Below are 20,416 nucleotides of genomic sequence, written 5' to 3'. Positions count from 1 at the left end.
ATGTAGAAAGCCCTTGTTCAAAAGCTCCTGAAAATTTTAAACAAATGTATAAATGGGGGAGAAAATACATGTATGTTCTTTTCTTCTAATGGGAGTGTTCACTCTTTAAGTTGGTATTTACTTAGTGTAGCTGATTATTTCAAGAAAATACCCTTTCTGCATAGCTACTGAAGGTATAAAGTATAGCTCAGGGAGGCAGTGTGTTGTAATGCAGAGGTTGGTAGCCCATCCTGTAAAGACCCCGGTAGTAAATATTTTAGGCTTTGTAGGCCAAGAGGCAAAATTGAGAGTATTATACAAATACTTATATAATAAGAGCGAAAATAAACTTCCACAAACTTTTTATTGACAAAATTCAAAATATAATAATAATTGAGTACAAGTTTTTTTTTTTTGTTTTTTTGTTTTTTTTTTATAATACAGATCTGCTAGTAGGAAGTATGGATTTCTTGGTTTTGAGGTAACATTTTACCTAATGGAATTCAAAGTTAGTCTTCCCTTTCATCAAATTGATTATAAATGTTCATCTGTAAAAACCATTCTCAGCACATGGGCCATACAAAACCAGGCAGTAGGCCAGATTTAGCCCATGAACAGTAGTTTTCCAGCCCCTGATGTAATGGAAAGACCATGAGCTTTGGATCCAGGCACATATAGGTTTGAGTACTGGCTGTGAACTTCTGACCTTGAACATATCACTTAACTTTGAGTTGTGACATTTTTTAGTGCTTAAACTAGAGGTACTGACACCTACCTCACGGAATAAATACCATCCCATTCTTTGTTGTGATTTTGCCTTAGGATTGCAGTTTTGTATATGCTAATATAATTTAGCTAGACTGACTTAAAATTTGTATTTAACAGATTCAAAAGCCAATTTTTTAGAGGCTAGAATATTCATGTGGTTTCAAAGTACTATGTGAAAACAATGTTTTTGCAATGGAGAGATCTGGCAGTCACCACCTTAACCAAATGGCTAAGCTTGACAATCAGCGGTGGGATATTCTAACATTATGTGTCCCTCACTGATATGCACTTCTTACTATATCACAGTATCACCTGTGTGGTGGTCTTTCCAGAAATGTTTGACTTGAATGTTACCACAAGGAAACAGACAAATCCAAAATGTGGAAAGTACTGCAGGACATCTGGCCTGGATTCTTGAAAGAATTCAGTGTCATGAAGAACCGAGCGGAATTGTTCTAGACTAGAGGAAGACTAAGGAGACATAACAACAGCAACAACAAAAATAATGCATGAACATTAAGTTTTGGATTGGAAAAAGGAATGGATCATGTCTTGTATGATAATATTAATGTTGATTTGCTGAGGTGTGCTGATGATGATGTAGGAGAATATATCCCTGTTCTTGGGAGGTAAATAATAAAGTGTTTAGGGGAGGGGGAGGGAAAGAAGGAGGGAGGGAAGGAAGGAGGGGGAAGAGAGAGAGAGAGAGAGAGAGAGAGTGAGTTTGGTTCAGCGCTGTTCATTTCTAGCATAGCAGTGAGCACAGTGCTTTAAATGGGAGGAGACCAAAACACTTTAAATTAATACTTTCAGGTGTTAGTAGGCTTCTCTGTCTGAAATCATGCCTGAGCACTGAATATCTGTTCTCTCTCTCTTTTTTTTTTTTTTTATCCTCACCCGAGGATATTTTTCCATTTTTTGTACAGATAGAGTGGGAGGGAGAGAGAGGAAGGGAGAGAGAGAGAAACATCGACGTGAAGGGACACATCAAGTGGCTGCCACCCGCACGACCAACCAGGGCCGGGGACAAACTGCAACCGAAGTACGTGCCCTTAGCGGGAACCGAACCCGGGTCTCTCCGGACCGCAGGCCGACGTTCTAACCGCTGAGCCAAACTGGACAGGGCTCTGTTCTCTCTTTAACAGTGTGGTCGTCTGCCTTAGGCATATACTTTGGTACCTAATATTGAGCAATTGGACATGGGGGTTCATATTTTCTTCAGTAGCTCACCTAGGTCCCTCTGGACTGAAATGTCCCTCTTGATATTTAGAATTTATAAATGAATAGGAAAGGAAAACCCAGGGTAGTTGACATGGCTCTTCAGCTATTTCCTGGGAGGCTGAGGTACACCTTGTTAAGCATGTACTTCAAATTCTGTTGTTGAAAGTGTCCACTTGGGAGCTGACATCTCCTGGGGGTATGCTGAATAGAAGGAGGCTTGGAAGAAGAAGCCTGCTGCACATCTCTGGAGTGCTGAGTGGCTGGAGCACCGATGAGATGTTCTGAGCATTGAGGCAGAGGGCCAGAATAAAGCATGGAAGAGGCTTTTCCTCATGTTTTGACCCTAACCTTTCCCTGCTAGCTGAGAAGGATGGGAACAGAGAATTTAATATTCTGTTATATTCGTGCAGGAACTTTTATGATTATATAGGGTAAGATGACTAAAGCCAATGTAGCAGCCACTTGTAAAAGTAATTACAAGATGAGAGAAAGAACAATGTTGGTACTGCAGGCTCTGAATACTAATCAATTCAACAAACATTCATTGAACAAATGAATATATAGCAAGCACCGTAAAGTATGAGTCCTGGGGGATACAAACGATAAAAAAAATACTCTTGCTTTGTGTTGGGAATTTGAGGGGTATGAGAAAGAGATGGGGTATAGTGGAAAACAATGATCAAAATACCGATTTTTCTATATTACAAGGCTAATGATATGACAGAAAGCTAGTGAAAAGGATTATGGGAATGCAGAAGACATGCCATGTGGAATCGACTAAGGTTTCAAAGATAAGATCAGTCTTGAGGTGATTTGAAGGATGAGCCTGGTCACTAAAGAAGTTGGGTAACATCCAGCCTTCAGGATACCCCAGGTGCTCAGAGGCCTGAATGGTGCTCATGTGTTGAGAGATGGTTGGCATGTGGAGTGGCGGAAACCTTAGATGCAGTGTGGGGAGGAGACAGACATGGGGTTTGTTGGAAAGGTAGGTTGGACCAGATGGGAGGGCCTCAAAAGCCATGTTCAGGAGTCTGGGTTTTACAGGAAAGAGAACAAGGAGCTCTGGAAGCCTGTTTCAGCTGGGGACTAATCTTGGTATAAGATATCATGGAGGGAATGTGGTGGATGGTGTGTGAAGCTGCACAGTCTGAAAGCAGTACTTGAAACAGTCGATGTGTGAGCAAAGAATCTGGACTTAGCTGCAGCAGAGAAAGAATAGAAAAGGGTCCACTGGTGAATTCTCTCAACCCCTCCCACCAAGACTTTTCAAATTTTTAAATCTTTCAAAGGAAATCTTTAAAAATACTTGAAAGAGAGAAGCTTATTCAAACCTTTGAACAGGTCTGAAAATTTACTGCATTCTAGCTAGGAAGGAAAGTATTATTTCAGGCAAACTGGAACGGGTGTGGACTGATTACTCAGCGCAGTCACTTAATCTTTCAGAATTAGGTAGGAGGGAAGCTATTTTAGTGGCCTTCAATCTACTTCCAGAACTTTGTCCAGGTTCTTCTCAAATAGCCGGTGAATTTTTCTGATTCATATCCAGCACCCCGACAGTTTAGTGTACATCTGTAAGCTGTAAGGAAGTTGATTTCATCCATTTCTTTTTTCTTTTTTTCATCTCTTGCCTTCCACCTGAGAAAACAAACAACAGAGCATAGGTTCTTGTTCTGTATTAAAAATTTGCACAACGTGTAATATAAGACGGATCCAGCTGAGTGTTACAGGTTTGGAGTTTAGACTAAAGAAGAGGCATGAATCTTTTCATTTTTTCTTTATTTTGAGAAAGGCTTTGGCAACTTGTACTGTTTGAAGGAGCAGTTATGTAAAATATCTCCTGTTAACCAAGTATCTGGGATAAAGCACCACCTTATTTTCTTTAGATTGCATTAAAACATTTCTATCTACAATTTAGAGCTTTTCCATGGAGATTTTACACTTAGAACATTTTGAACCTCAATAAACAAACAAACAAACAAAAAAGCCCTTACAAAATTAACCTGCTTTTGAGGTTGAGAAGTTTCCGTCTTATGAGTTTCCACATGTAAGTTCTAAAGGCTTATAAGTAGTTTATCTTCCTGTGGCTCGAATACAGTCAGTCGGCCCTTGTTTATTGCAGTTAATCAGTTCCAGACTCTACTGCGATATATAAATTTCCACGAAGTAGGATTCTTTATTTATAAGTAGAATATTTTCACAGAGCATAGAAAACCTGTTTACGACCTTCTAAATACGTTTTTTAACATTATTACAGCCCTCTAGACATGAAATAACATTCTTTAATCACCATTACACTTGTATTACCCAATATATTAGACAAAATAAGAGAAAATAAGACATATTAGACGTTACACATATCATATTATTATTGTACATTTAATTCTACACACACACAGTTCTTACACACAACCACTAACCTATGAAAATAGTACAACTTGTTCGATGATGAAGCGATGAAGATGAAGAGATGTACTGCACAGCAAAGAAGAGCAAGGTACTGCTCCTCTGAAGGCACGACCTCAGTAGGAGAGTCTTCAGGTGGTGCAGTATTTTCAGCAGGTGTGTCATCATCGTCTTCTGCTTAAGGAGTGCTAGGAGTGGGCAGTGGGTGTCTGGGTACGTGGCTGAAGAACATCGTGATAGGCAGTTGCTGGCGTTGTCTTTTCATATGCGTGAGGAGGCTTTTGTAGGGTTCTATCACTCCATCAAGTGCATTCCGGAACTGCAATGCACACGTCATTTGTGGGTCCCATTCGTCAATCATGTCTTGTACTACCTTAATAGTTCTCATGGTGTAAGGCCAACTTCCTCCTCCTGACCCCCCAGGAACCTCTGGCTGCTCTTCCTCTTCCTCACTCGCAGACTTAGTCATCTCCACCATATCCTCATCAGTTAAGGGGTCCGAATGTGTCTCCAGCAGCTCATCCACATCATTGTGGGTCATAACTGTGAAACCTTCTCCTCCTAGCATCATGGCTAGCCTAACCACCTTATCCACTGCTGAGTTGCTTATATTCTCTGGGGTGAATCCTTTGTAGTTGTGGACAATTTCAGACCACAACATCTTCCAGCTGGCCTTCATGGTCTCCGTCTTTATGTCCTTCAGTGCAGTCTGAATGTTCTTCAGACAAGTCGTAATGGTATACTGCCACCAGTACTCCTTCAGCAAGAAGTTCTCCTCAAGGTCCATGCCTTCAATGAAGTGCTGCAGGGTTTTTTGCATGTAGAGGGCCTTGAACGTGCGAATAACACCTTGATTCATGGGCTGAATCAGTGAAGTGGTGTTGGGAGGAAGGAACTTGATATGCACACCATCGTAGGATAGGTCTTGCACATGACCTCCAGCATTGCCCATGAGGAGAAGGACATTAAACATGAGTTCCTTCTCTGTGAGATACAGCTTGATTTGGGGGATGAAGCATTTGTGGAACCAGTATGATGACAGCTGCTTTGTGATCCAGCCCTTGTCGTTGTGCATCCAATGCACTGGCAGCAGGTTCTTGTTTTTATTCTTCAGGGCCCTAGGGTTCTTGACTTTGTAGATAAGGGCAGGCTTGAGCAAAAATCCCTCAGCATTTCCACACATAACAATAGTCACACGATCCTTAAATGTCTTGAAGCCACGGACCTTGGCCTCATCCTTGAAAATGAATGTCCAGGAAGGCATTCTTTTCCAGAACAGTCCTGTTTTGTCCATATTGAACACCTGTTATGGATGATACTTGCCCTTCTCAAGGGTCTTTGGAATGTGTTGTTCATGTAGTCCTCTGCTGGGCTGGTCAGCAGAGGCAGCTTCTCCATGGACAACGACACTCTTTAGATAATACCTCTTCTGGAATTTCTCGAACCAACCCTTGCTTGCCATGAAATCTATGAACGTTGCAGAAGAGGGTCCTGGTTGAGTTCATCCACCGTAAAGCATTAATAGAGCTGCTTTGCCTTCTCCTGGATGACCAGCGAATCCAGCGGAATGTTTTTCTTGCAGCTGTCACTGATCCAAACGACTAGGGCAGACTCTGTTTTCATTATGAACTTATTACGACTTGTCATGATGCACTTTGCTTCCTTGTTGAAAGAGACAGTAGCCGTTGCATGGGTGTTCTTTTTTTTTTTTTTTTTTTTTGCATGGATGTTTTTTTCATCTTTATGGATGGAGTGAACTGTAGACTCATTCAAGTCATAATGGCAGGCAACTTCCACAATTTTCTTGCCATCTTTGATCATATCTAAGAGTTTCACCTTCTCCTGGATGGTAAGCATCTTCCTCCAGCTCTTAGTTTCATCGTCCGAAGGCTTAGAAGTAGCATGTTTAGGAGCCATTGTGGGGCTTAGATAAAAGTTCTCAGAAATCGCAAACACTTACAAGAGCAAAGATGCTTCCGATGCGTAGTGATGTAGAAGCATGTATGAGAGGAATGAACTTGCATGAGGCTGAGCCAATCATTGGCTAGGATAGGAAGAGGATAGGATAGCCAGTCAGTGAACAGCACGCTCTAATTGGCTTGGTTTCACCATACCCAATTTTTTTGGAAAAAGTTATTGCCCACACACAAAGAGTGGTCGACCAGTTGCACCTGGCATTGAAGGATTTGTGGGGGTGCTCAAATACATAGGCCTACAGTCCATACGTACAGTAATTGTAATTGTAATACAGGGGTATATAATCGACTCAGACAACTGAGCGCGCGCTGTATCATTTTCACTGTCTCGATCAACTTTTTAATGAATATATTTGAAAAAAACCGTGATAGAGTGAAGCCGCGAAAGTCGAAGCATGAAGTGTTGAAGGACGACTGTATTCCAGAAAGTTCTTGGCATGTCTCCTGAAGGTTTGGTTTACAAAATGACTTATGGGCTCACTTTACTTATGTTCTTAGTATGTCACAGTTCCACTTATTCTATGTTGGCTATAAAGCTGTGATTCTAATGGTATGTAGGACCAAAGGACAGGTTCCCAGGTAAATGAGGTGGTTTACTAATGTCAGATTCAGGTGCTTCTCTCAAAGTCCCATAGTGAAAGTTTTAGCAGTAATTTCAATTACTTTTAGTTAAGAGCTTTTCAGTTCTATGTGGTAGTTATGGTCAAGGAATAACTAAGAGTTAATGATACTAAATTAACACTGACTGAAATATAGTTGTTAAGTTGTTCACATACCAAGGATTATAATTTCTTTTTTAAAAAATACGGTTTTAGCCCTGGCTGGTTTGGCTCAGCGGTTAGAGCATCGGCCTGTGGACTGGAGAGTCCCGGGTTCGGTTCCTGCTAAGGGCATGTACCTCAGTCGCAGTTTGTCCCTGGCCCCGGTTGGGGTCATGTGGGTGGCAGCCAATCGATGTGTCTCTTTCATGTCGATGTTTCTCTCTCTCTCTTCCTCCCTCTCTCCCTCCCGCTCTATCTGATAAATGGAAAAGTGTCCTCAGGTGAGGATAAAAAAATATATATGTTTTTATTGATATTTTAGAGAGAGAGGACAGGAGAGAGAAAAACATCGATGTGAGAGAGATACATTGATCACTGTCTCCCACAACCCGCCCCCCCCCCCCCGCCCGAGATCGAGCCTGAAACCCAGGCATGTGCCCTGACCAGGAATCAAACTGGGACCTCTCAGTCCATGGGACGATGCTCAATACACTGAGGCACTCCAGCTGGGTGAGGATTATAATTTTTTAATATTAAGCATTATTATTCTGCAAGACAACTATATTAATATTGGAATAACATTAATGTAGTTGGTTTTTTTTTTATGTACAGGCAAGCCTGTACCTAAAATGTGTAATTTATTCACAACAAGGGATTGTATTGTAAAACTCAGTTTTTATTTGTGAGGGTTGGTTCATTCACTTGATTAAGATTTTTTTGAGTATATCCTGGGTGCCTAACCTTGTGCTTGGAGGTGAATGGAAGTTATCCCTTGTCCTTGGAGAGAAGACATTTTGATGGGAGGCAAAGATAAACCATATAATTGTAATATAATGTGTTAAGTGTTGAAATAGATATACAAGCTTGAATATGGAGAATTTCACATGTACACAAAAGTACGGAGTAGGAGAATGAACCCATCATCCAACTTCAGTAGTTCTCAGCTCTTGGTCGGGCTTGTTTCACCCATACTCCCCACTTACTCCACCCCTTTTACTTGGAAGCAAGTCTAAGACAGTGTATCATGTGAATGATATTTTTGGACATTTGAATAGTCAGAGAATATACTGGGAAAATAAACCATACCTGGGGACCTGGGAAGGAACAACACAGAATAACATTGAAGTTAAATCTAGTGGGGAGTGAGGAGGTTCTAGTTGCAGGTGAGTAGTATGGAACCCACCAATTATTGAGTATTGCTAAGTACTGTTAGGTTCATTTAGTATATTATTTATTCTTTTCCTCATAGTAGTCTTATGAGGGAGAGAATAGTTCTACTTTACATATGAAGAGGGTTTCAGGCAGATTAAGTTAACTTGCCCAAAGTCACAAAACTAGTTTATTTTTTGAAAACCAACCTTGACTTTAAGACTATTTATTTATTTATTTTATTTTTTAATCTTCACCTGAGGATATATTTTTGTTTTTTGATACAAGGAGAGAGGGAGTGAGAGAGAGAAACATCTATTGGTTGCCTTCTCTAAGAGCTCCAACTGAAGATTGAACCTGCAACCTGGGTATGTGCCCTGTCTGGGAATCGAACCCACCACCTTTTAGTGTACAGGACAACGCTCCAACGAACTGAGACACACTGGCCAGGACTTTAAGGCTATTTCATTTCCCATCTTCTGCAGCATATGCACTAGATACAGTAGGAGAAGCTGAATGCAGCTACAGAACTGAGTGCGTCCATGTGAGTGTGCATATGCGTGTGTGCGTGTGCGTGTGTGTGTGTGTGTGTGTGTCCAGAGATGAAACTAGAAAAGCTGCTCAGGGCTAGGTTGTTAAGGGGCTTTAATGCCATACTAAGGAGATAGGATTTTGTCCTGAGGGTGGTGGGGATCTAGGCTGAGATGTCCTTAGGCATGAAAACAGTATTGCTAAATGAAAAAAAAAAAGGTGCAAAATAGTATACAGTATTCTGTTGTATGCAATATTGAATAAACAACAGGAAAAACACAGGTGTGTGCTACAATGCATAGAACCTTTCTAGAAGAATATATAGTGTTTTCCTCTGGGGCATAGGAAGTGGAGGATGCTTTTTAATTCTTCATACCCACTTAGTATTATTTGAACTTTTGAGTATCTATTACTTTGAAGTAACTTTTAAAAAGTCATTGAATGTTTAATTTATTTTAAGCCCCCAATAGGATCTGGGTTAGTTTAAGGTCTACCAATGAAAGACTGCAATATCTTGAAAATATTCGTGTGTATAGTACTTCTTTTTTGTTTCTCTGAAGTGAGCACTCAAGATATAATTTTAATGCTTAGGAAATCATTTTGCCTGAGAACTTTAAAAATAATCACTTTGAATTTCAATCAAATAGCATCATCCACAGATAGTGTTATGACTAATCTGTTCTCTTTTTACCCTACTAACTTTCTACACTTCATACATCATAATCTACCCCCTGAAAAAGTCACTCTCTTTTGTAAAAAGAGTAACAGCCATCCTTTGTCACCTTTATTTTTATTGTTGAAAGAGGAGGAATAGTCACTCAGTCCTTAAACATCATGAGTAGGTAGAATTTAATTATCCAAATTGAAAACCTCCCTGTAAACTGGAAGAAAAAGAAACCACTGTGTACACATAGGTTCTCCAGGGACTTTTAGTTAGCTACACTGTGAAATCTTTGAGATTTCATAATATATCTTGTCTCATTTTCCTGTTATGAAATGGGGTTTTTCAGCATTGTTTTTCTTGTCTGTTTTTAGATCACAGAACTGTGTGGTGCCAAGCGGGTTGGTTATTTTGGTCCAACTCAGTTTTATGTTGCCTTGAAATTAATTGCTGCAGCACAGTCTGGCCTCCCTGTGAGGATAGAGAGTATTAAATGTGGTAAGTAGCTCCCAGTTATATATTTTATTATCCATGGCAGGTTTCTTATTTCTGAGGCCATGTTTAGTGGGTATAAGGTCTATTCTATAAGCATTTGTAGAATTTCTGCTTGCTTTTTCCAACTCTCCTGTAAACTAAACTAAGAAAACTTAGCAGATATCCTAGTTTCTTTTTTTTTAAGTGGGGAAAAAAATTCAGAGAGCAACCTGAGATTAGTTCCTTTTAACTGACTTGCCATTAAAATAGATTTTGTTCTTTAGCAGGAAGAGATTGGGACAAAAATTTTAGAGCCTGTGGGAAAAGAATAACATTCAGTTTAATTTTCCTCTTGAGGAACGTATAATGTCATTTAAGGCTTTGTTCAGGACAAGGGGACGAGTAACTGGGAGAGTTTGGATGGAACTGCCTCCATTCTCTCTTTCTTGTCCCTGCCAGTCATAACAGCTATGATCATCCTTTAATTCCCCAATTCCTACAGCACTATACTGATGATTAGTAAGTACTTCAGTAGTACCAAAATTTTGGCAGAATGAAATTATCTTCTCAGAGTTTTGATTTAACATTTCCTTATCTTGCCATCCCTTCCCCTAACCCACCATGTACTTGAGCACTTTCCACAACTTAAACAAAAAGCAAAGTCCCAGACTCTTGTCATCATTTATACTGCCTAGTATTGGTTTTACAGATCTGTTTGAAGAAGGTGAATACTCAAGGGATGTGCTGAGGTCCTCTGTTAATTCACTCTGATACAAATGACTTTCATATGTGCACATAGCTATGCAGGAACTTTTTCCTTTTCCTCATATTGAGATAAAAACCACTCAGCTGTTCACCCCTGTCTTGTACAGTCTCTGGTAGACCTCAAAGTGGGTTCAGGATTTATGGCTGACCCATGGTAGCCTTGTGGGAGAACTTCAAAGAGCTGAGAAGATTCTGATAGCTTGGGGAAACAAAGCCCTTTTACCCTAACCATCAGGGAGGCTGTGATCATTCTGCTATTCTTTGTCAAAGGCATAGTATATGGCAGGCACTGTCTCATTTAGTCTTCACAAGGCTTAAATTGGGTATTTGTGCCAGTTTGCATTGCCTAGGATAAGCTATGATAAGAGACTACACCAAAATCTGAGTACCTTAACAAAATAAAGTTCACTCCCTGCTTTGCAGTGGGTCAGGGTGAACCTCTAGGGCAGCTGCCCTCCACGTGGTGGCTCTGTTATCCTGGCTGCCTTATCCTGTGGAACCTCCAACACAGCACCTGTTCCCATAATTGCCACAACAGAGAAATAGTTTCTCACCCTAGCAGTTACATGCATTTGCCTGGATGTGACTCCTGTTACTGCTGCTCACAGTGCATTGGGCAGAACCTGTCACATGATTGGTTTAACTGCAGAGCAGACTGGAGGGGATGTAATTCTCTTATGTTCCATGCAAAGAGAGAAATGGCTATGGGTGAACACTGGTGGTCTTTTACTGTGGGAATGTTATTATCCCTATTTTACAGATGTGGAGATGGAAATTTAGGGAGGTGAGTAACTTGCCTAAGGACACAAGGCTAGTAGAGTTTGGAGCCAGGAGCTCAGCCTTCAGATCCCATGCTGTTCATTGCTATGCAGAGTAGATTCTTGATTATTCTTTGTGTTTAGTAAGGTGTTGACTGTAATCTGTAATTGAGGAATGTTGTCCAAATTGGAAAAAAATCTGACCCAAAGGCATCCCTCGGTATTACATAATTTGAATCCTTGAAACAAGTTTCTTGATGGAGCATTATTTCAGTGGCACATTTGGAGTTTATTGCTACAAGACATAGCAGTCAGAGCTGTTAGTCACTTGCTGTAATTAAACATACATCACATTGGATTTGTGGTAGGCACTGATAGTTTCCATTGCATTGTAATGGTCATTAAGCTTTATCGTAGTATATTCCAACTTTATCTTCTGGAAAAGTTAGAATTGCTTTGTTGCATACAAGAAAGAATAAAATTTGGACACTTTTGTTGCTTATTTTAAGTAAGACTGAAGCCTTTTACCTGACTTGTGTCCAAATCTACAGTTCAGTTTCTCAGGGGGTGGGGGAAAGATGGCCTGTGTTATCACTTGTGTATAGGATTAACACTTTTTCACAAATATAAGGCTTTCTCTGTTGTGCTTTATAAGTCCTGATGCCTTTTACCTCCGAGGGTTTGAGTATACTCAAAGTTAATTCTGAATTTTCTTCATTCATTTAAAGATTTATTAAATAAAAGTTATTTGCAGTCAGCATATGTTGAGTAAGAATGAGAGCAAGATTGGGCCAAACTGTGAACTGACACTTAGAATTTTCCAATTTGTTGCTTGAAATCCATTAGCTTATTGTGTGATGACACAAATCTTGAAGGCCAAAGGAAGGCTCTGTGAGAACCTAATCTGAAAGTCTGTGGTATCCCCATCATACTCAGAGAGTTGTGAGTCCACCTTTACTTCTTTGAGTCCCACCCTTCATGAATGACTTGTGCCTGTGTGTATACATGTGTTAACCTCTAACCTCTAGCCTTTTCCATTTCGGTAAATTCCACAACCATCTACAGTTGCTCAAGTGAGGAACAACTGGAAGTCATTCTTGGTTCCTCCTTTTTCCTTGCTCTCCAATATAATCCATCAAAAGTCCTGACAATGTGGCTCCAGTCTTTCTGCCTGCTCCTTCCATCTTTTTGTCCCTACTACACCGGGCCACCCTTAGCCACTCACCCTGATACCACAGCAGTTTTGTTATTAGTTTCCTGACCTCTTCTCTTCTCTATTCCATTCTCTTCCCTCACACAGCAGTAACAGTGGTCATTTTAAAATATCCATCAGATTGTTTCTCCTTCTCCTTAAACCCTCCAGTGGTTTGCTGTTATACATATCACTAAATTCAAAGTCCCTACACTTATCTGTAAACCCTGCATAATCTAGTCTATGCCTACTTCTCCATCCTTATTTCAAACCTCTCCCCACCCTGCTCACAATCTGTCCCACAGCCTCACTGGCCTTCTAGCAATTTCTGGGCCATCTCTTTTCTGCTACAGGAAAACACCATGTTATCTGGAGTTCTTGGGTTCCCTGTGGTCTGTTCTTTCCCTTCTCCTTCCTATGGTTGACTCCTTCTCATCCTTCAGGATTCCGAGACTGTTCCTACCCTATTATCTAAAGTAGGCCCTGTCAAATTAATTCATTAGTGAAAAAAAAAACAACCCAGCATATAGTAAAGCTGGTTCACAAATGTATAAGAGAATCAGAAGTATTTATAGTTATGGAAAGAAAGAATGCTAGAATAAGATTACTAAATTACATATAAAATTGATTAATGCCCTATAGGGCAGTACAACTGGAACTTGGTTATTATGTCTTTTCTAAGAGGAAATTCATTTGCATTGTTATTACACAAGAATTGCTTGTTAGCTAACAGTTTTCTGTAAATTAATCTGTACCCTTCCAGAATTGTAAATGCCAATCAAGAATAAATAGTAAGTCAAAACAAAAGTACATATCCCTGGGGAGTTAGGTAATCACTGAATGGACCTGTTAGGTAATGCTTCTGTGTGACATCCCCTCCCTACTTTATTCTCTCTCAGCATGTGCTCCTTCATACCACTTTTATCAGAGTTTGTAAATACTCCTTTACAAGTTTGACTAATTTTTTGTCTGTCTTCCTCACTAATCTAGAGCTTACTAAGGGGAAGGGAGGAGGATCTGGTAATTCCCGCACTGTGGGGCATTGTGGGCACTCGGGGACATGTTTGTTGAATGACAGAATGAAGAGCTGAATGGTTATGCATGAGGAGTGAGTCCTAACCATCTGTCACTCTTTAAGTTCAAACAGTTGGAGTTCTGATTCACCTGGAACTCCTTGATGGACTCTTACAGAAGTCATCTTTCTCAGGCCCTGCCTGGTTCCCAACCTTGTCTGCACCTGAGAATCACCTAGAGCAGTGATTTTCAACCTGTGTGCCACAAGAATTTTTAAAACATGCCGTACCTGACTATGTAGTCAGGGGCACTGACCTCTTTTCCCTTAGACTGTCAAATTAAAAAATGACAATAGCCAACACAACAATAGCCATTTGGTGTGAATGAATTAAAAACCATATCTATATTTTTTGTCAGATTGGCAAAAACAGTTTTTGGTGTGCCGCAGAATTTTAGTAATTAGTTTATGTGTGCCATGAGATGAAAAAGGTTGAAAATCACTGACCTAGAGAGCTTTAAATGCATTATTTTATTCTGGGGTATGGCTTCAACATTGCGATGAAAAATTATTTTTCTTTATTGATTTTAGAGAGAGAAGAAGGGAGAGGGAGAGAGAGATAGAAACATCGATGAGAGGGAACATCAACTGGCTGCCTCCTGCACACCCACCACAGGGGATCATGCCCACAACCTGGGCATATGCACTGACTGAGAATCGAACCGGTGACCTCTAGGTGCATGGGTTGATTCTCAACCACTGAGCCACACTGGCTGGGTGAACATTGGGATTTTTAAGAGCTCCCTAGGTGATTCTTATGTACAGCCAGTATTGAGAGTGCCTTCTAATGAAAGCCAAGTGGACCATGTTCAAGAGCTTTGCTTCAACTATGAGTACATGTTTGGTTATACCAGGGCCTGAACTGGGGTGAGGCAAGAGGTACCTAGGGTACATAATTTAAAGGGCACTCACTCTCAGGGCTCTGTAAGTGTCTACTCTGCATTTACATGGCCCTGCGAGTGAGTGCATCCTTAAATATTGGCACTAGGCATCTCTGACCTCACCCTAGTCGAAGATGGGTTAAACAGCCAGGGTTATCTGTTAAACACCAGTAAAATACTGGTCAGGGAGCTTACAATTGCTGGCCATTTACTTCTTTTTTGCCCTCAAGCACTTAGAAGTAGAGCCATCCTCTCGTGGGCAGATCAGGGTGCAAGTTATTTATGTGATCTTGTTCCATCTTTTCAGATCCTTTTTGCAGACTGAGCTGAAACACCTCTCTGAGAAGACACCGTAGGATTAGCTTATATTTGATTTACTTTTCTCTTGCCTTTTTTCTTATGAAGTCCATTCCTGCCTTGAGTGCTGGATAGCTGCTGAGGTTGGGAAACATTAAAACAGTAAAAATGGCAGCCATCCTCTCTTTAGGAAGGTCTTGGTTTAATTTTCCAGATTGGTTATTCTATTTATTGTCTCTTGGGCCCTTGGCTGATTGATCACGCAGGGATTTGTCATATTGCCTACTTCTTTGAATCAAATGTGGACATAGCAACTAAAAATAAACACGATGTGGATATTAGAGAACCAGGGGTCTTCTTTGTCTGGGGAGCTAGGATACTTGCTTGCTGTTGCTAAGATGTTTTCTGGCTTTAGCACAGCATCAATCATTGGAAGTGCAGCTGTGTTTTTGGAACAGAGAGCTGATGGAAGCGCAAAGGCACACTGATGAGTATTAGCCTGAACAATGGATACAGATGCAAATCATTATGTGTAATTCACAATATTATCCCCATTTTTGGAGTTGTGTTGTGTGATTTGCTGTGCTGAGAACTAGAAGTGTGCCAAAGCATCATTTCTGTTTTCAGAATAGTTTTGTCAGATTTGAAAGATAAGTAAATATACCAGACTGTTGCAAATCAGTTCTTTGTAGCATTGTGAGTGTGGCTGATGATTTTGACAGTAGGGATCTGGCTGAACATTGGACTAATTGCTTTAACTTGATAGCATTTTCCTTATTCCATTATGAAAAGACAACTGAGATTGAATGTGAAAATCCCTTAAGGAATGACATAGGGTAAGAAACTGTTCTACTCAGGAAGTTTGCCCTAGGAATGAAGGACCTTTTTGTAGGGCAGCAGCACTGGGCACTAGTTAAGAGCCAGCTTTGCCACAGATGAGCTATGTGATCTTAAGGATGTTACTTAGCTCCTTCGTGTCTATTTCCACATCTGTAAATGAAGGTTAATGATAGTCTTACCTTGTTGAGTTGTTGTGAGGATTAAATGAGTTAATATTTGCAAATCTTAATACAGTGTCTGGCATATCATAAATGCTATATAAATTTTGCCTGTTACCATTTGTCACTTATTTATATATCACATCCTTTCTCTTCGGCTGAAGTGGGAGATGCATCCAAACCCTGACTTAGGTCTGTGAAGGTTTGATGGCATTTAAAAATGTTAAGTCAGAACACTTTGGTAAAACTGTAGCATTTTTCTATCTTCACATTACTATAGGAGTCCTCATTGAGTCAGAATAAAAATTTAATGTATATTTAGTGTTCTGGAATTTTCCTCAAAAGTGATTCATCTTTTGGCCAGTGAGTTCCCCTTTCCTCAGTTCTAAAATAAAGTCTCACTTGAGCTTCTCTGATTCTGGTCCTAAAGAATTGCCGCTGCCTCGCTTTATGATGTCAAAGACTGACAGTGAGATACGATTTGGGAACTCGGCTGAGCTGCATGGAACTAAGGTTCAAATTCCATATTTAATCTCGGAAAAAAATACCTTCAAAAGAACAGATGATGAGGATAAACAGGTAAACAGTTTGATCAGGCTTGTCCATTTGACTCTGACCATGAAACTTCACCTTATATCTGCTGTCAAGCTTCCAGCGAATCTCACCATCTGGGATGCAATTAAAGACTTGGAAGTGAGCCAGTGATGTTTCCTTGTAGCAAGAAATAGAGTCCAGTGCACAGAAATTACCATGAGCCACCCATGGGCCCTTTAGAGTCTACTTTAATGTAGAACTGTGTCCAAAGTAAGGCCACTAATTTAGCATACTTATTTGATTAATCAGCATTTCCAAACGAGTTCTTTGAAGTGGGGTACAGACTGACAATCCCCAGAAGAGGGGGTGGTGGGGGAGAGATAAACCACAGAACTTATATGCATGTGTGCATGAACAGTGGACATAGACAACAAAGCTGGGGACAGGGCGGGGAGGGAGAAGGAGGGGGAATCAGTGGGGGAAAAGGGAGAAGAAACATCTGTAACAAAAATAAATTAATTATTAAAAAAAAAAAGAAATGTAACTTCTAGGAGTTTTTATTAAGTAGTCTCCTCCAAAAAAGTCTGAAGGAAAGGTTTCTCTGGCTACATATGTTTGAAGAATGCTGCTTCATATCCTATTCTTGGAGGAAGACTAAATGCTCAGTCTTGGAGATTCATAGTGCACATTAGCACATTAAATGCCTTGAGAAGTCCTGCCATAAAGGAACCTGGAGATCTGTATTTACTCGATTTCTTTCACCAGGGAATCTTTTCTTGGGGAACATGTTTGGAATGCTATCTTGGTAACTGCTGCCATTACACATTTAGCAAGTTAGGAACAAGAGTAGGGAGGGAAATTCCAGAGGAGTGAGCCTATCAAGAAGAGGTAAATAGTTTTACACATTAGTAAACCCTGAGGTCATCAAGGTACAGCTCATACTTTTTTTTATACCCCTTTTAAAAATTTCTTTTAAATTTATTTTTGTTACAGATGTTTTCTCTTTTTCTTCCATTGACACCCTCCTCCCAATCCCCTACCTCACCCCATCTTCAGCATTGTTGTCTATGTCCATTAGTTACACATACATACAGCTCATACTTTTAATAAAAGATATTGAATCATTCAGACAGGTGAAATTATATTCAATATAATATCTTCTATAAGGCAAAGAAATTAGTTCTATTTTAGGAAGGTGAATCAAAATGTTTTAAAAATGCAATGAAATTAAAGAATTAAGTTGGAGAACTCATTTATATGGCTCACCCTGATAATGCTGGAAGTCTGAGGTCTTGCTGCAGAAGTTTTATATTTATAGTTTCGTATTTAATGAGGTGTAGCATGTCCTGTTAAATAACTCCATGTACTGTGGCTTTTATAACTCTGATACATTTTTAACTAGTTTTTCAGGGATATATATATGGAAAGGAGTATAGGAATCTTCAGTCAGTACTCTTTGGCATGCTTTCCCGCCAGCATTTGGAGAGGAATGAGGATTCACTATCCCAGGATGGTTGATACTCTGGGAACTTTCTGGGTCCATGCCCTGGCTGTGTGACTGACACAGCCTTTTCAGGCTGGGTTTATGTTAGGCCCACCCAATCTGTGAGTGTGAGCTCACAGTTCAAAGCAAATATTCTTTTCTTTTTCTTGAAGAAGAGTATTAATCAGTATCTCATATTGCATTTGTTTTTCTTTTTTATCCTCACCCGAGGACATTTTTCCATTTTTTGTTCAGATAGAGTGGGAGGGAGAGAGAGAGAGAGAGAGGAACATTGATGTGAAAGGGACACATGGAGTGGCTGCCACCCACACAACCCAACCAGGGCCGGGGACAAACTGCAACCAAGGTACATGCCCTTAGCGGGAACCCAACCCGAGTCTCTTTGGACCGCAGGCCAACGCTTTAACTGCTGAGCCAAACTGGCCAGGGCTCAGATTGCATTTTTTTTACACTAACATCAACTATATAGTGTCTGTGTTGATAAAGAGTACCGTTTTTTGATACTTGGGTACTCTCAAGTTACCATTCTGTTGGTAGCATTAAAAAACACAGAGGAGGAAACCCAGTAGCAGAGTTACGTTGCTTATCCTGCCTAGGGTCCAACATCAAGTCCACGTTTGAATTGAGATTCTAATAGTAACATGTTTAAGGCTCCATCCTATTGTTTACGAGTGGGTTAGTTGGAGTGGTTCACCCATAATTAACTGTTTTGCGGTCTCTCAGTGTAAAAATAAAAAACTGACATTTTTACTTGGCATAGTAAGCTCTAAGAATATTTAGCATTAAGCATTTAAATATTTTTAATATTCTCATTTGCTGGAAGACTTGATGAGTGTAAATCCAGGAAATAGGGGCCTTTATTAATGAATGAAAATTGAATCTATCCACAAGGAGATAAGAAGTGGAGTGTGTGAATGTTATTTCATGTGATCAGTGTCTTTTTCCCCCAAAGGAAAATATTATTGGAATAACCAAAAGTGTTCCAGGCTTGTTTTAATAATTTAGTACCTGAGTACTGGCGAGACTTTATTCTCTGGGAGACTTTTAAATTCTCAGACACTGATTTTTAACCCAGCTGAATTTTTGAGAAAACATTTCCTCCATTTGTTAAATCAACCGGCTCACCAGCAGTAAAGCTGTGTTATACTTCATAACTGCAGCTCAGAGCGGCAGGCTTCTCGAGTGATCGTCTCTGAACTCTGCTCTGGTTCTTTGAAGCAGGAAACACAGTCTCCCACGATGTCACCCCTCGCCTCCCCTCCTTCTTCCCCGCCTCATTACCAGAGGGTGCCCTTGAGCCATGGCTACAGCAAACTGCGGAGCAGCACGGAGCAGATGCATCCAGGTAAGAGGCGATCTGCAGGCCAGCTGTCCCAGGCAGGGTCTTAGAGACTCCTTAATCTATCAGGCAGCAAGGCTGCCAGCTGCTGAATCTCCAGACTGAATTACCTCTGTCTTTGGAAACATGGCTCAATTTAATTTTATTCTCTCAAGCAAGGTTTAAAAAAATAAAAGGAAATATATCTTAGTAATGCCTCGTCTCCCATCCTACAAATTAGTTCATCTTTAGACTTGTAAACAACAATTTAGATGATTTAATCATTCATATACAGATTTCATCACACAAGAAAGTGGCATATTAAGGGATTGTATTGTTTTGGAATTGTTACTCTCTGTAAACATACCAAACATATTTATATGATAACTGCTTTCATGGAACAACTTAAAAATATAACTCTGCAAATGCAAGAGTTGATTCAACCATTAAAGAATGATCATATAAATGGAATTCTTTAGCTCTTGTGTTGGGGAATAAGAATAAGGGAAATGGTAGGGAAAACATTTTGCTGAGAAGTGTGTAAAGTGCCAGTCGTAGGGTTGCCTTCTTGCTCACATTCTAGGATAAAATACATTAGTTGGTTCTAAGGATGACTTGCAGAGTTGGCTGCCTAGGCTGCAGTGCTAAAACTCCATAAATCCACTGCAGTATCTTGTCCTCCTGGGGCTCAGGCTCCTAGTTTAAGATATGACCAATTAAAGGTATTCTAGAATTGAGTACCCACAACCTCCCTTTTTGTTTTGTGGACTGTGGCTGAAAATGACCCAGTTTCTGCAGGTTTTTGCTGCATTGAAAATAGTGGTGACTTCTAGAGGGACACATATAAAATGTGTATTAGCCTGGACTAGAGAGAGGCTGTAATCCTGCAGAGAGAAGCGGGTATGGCATAATGGAAAAATCTTTTGATTGGAATCAGAAGGTGTGAGTTTATGTGACTAGCTATGTGACCTCGGGCAAGCCATTTAACTGCTCTGAACCATGATTTCCTCTTTTTTAAAGTGGAGAATCTTATAGGGGTGTTTTGAGGATTGGTGAGAACATGAGTATAAAATACGTTTGGAAATTAAGTCCTTTGCAAATACAAGATGAAATTGTAACAATAAATCACTTTCCTGAAACTTGAATGTCCAACTGATGTCTGCAACAGAAGGGG

At 40.2% G+C, this 20,416-nt stretch overlaps 1 protein-coding gene across 1 annotated transcript in view; it reads left to right on the top strand.

Annotated features, from left to right (window-relative positions):
* The first annotated feature begins 5,302 nt into the window (after positions 1–5,302).
* REPS2 (RALBP1 associated Eps domain containing 2) overlaps positions 5,303–20,416 on the top strand; it is a 166,940-nt gene continuing 151,826 nt past the window's right edge. The window contains exons 1-4 of the mRNA XM_036270186.1: positions 5,303–5,401; positions 9,824–9,947; positions 16,317–16,465; positions 19,143–19,269. Of these exons, the coding sequence (XP_036126079.1) occupies positions 5,303–5,401; positions 9,824–9,947; positions 16,317–16,465; positions 19,143–19,269 (499 nt within the window). The remainder of the gene's footprint in view (positions 5,402–9,823; positions 9,948–16,316; positions 16,466–19,142; positions 19,270–20,416) is intronic.

Source organism: Molossus molossus, unplaced genomic scaffold (assembly GCF_014108415.1).
Source record: "Molossus molossus isolate mMolMol1 unplaced genomic scaffold, mMolMol1.p scaffold_m16_p_2, whole genome shotgun sequence".
NCBI lineage: Eukaryota > Metazoa > Chordata > Mammalia > Chiroptera > Molossidae > Molossus > Molossus molossus.
This window is presented reverse-complemented; position numbering and strand designations above follow the sequence as displayed.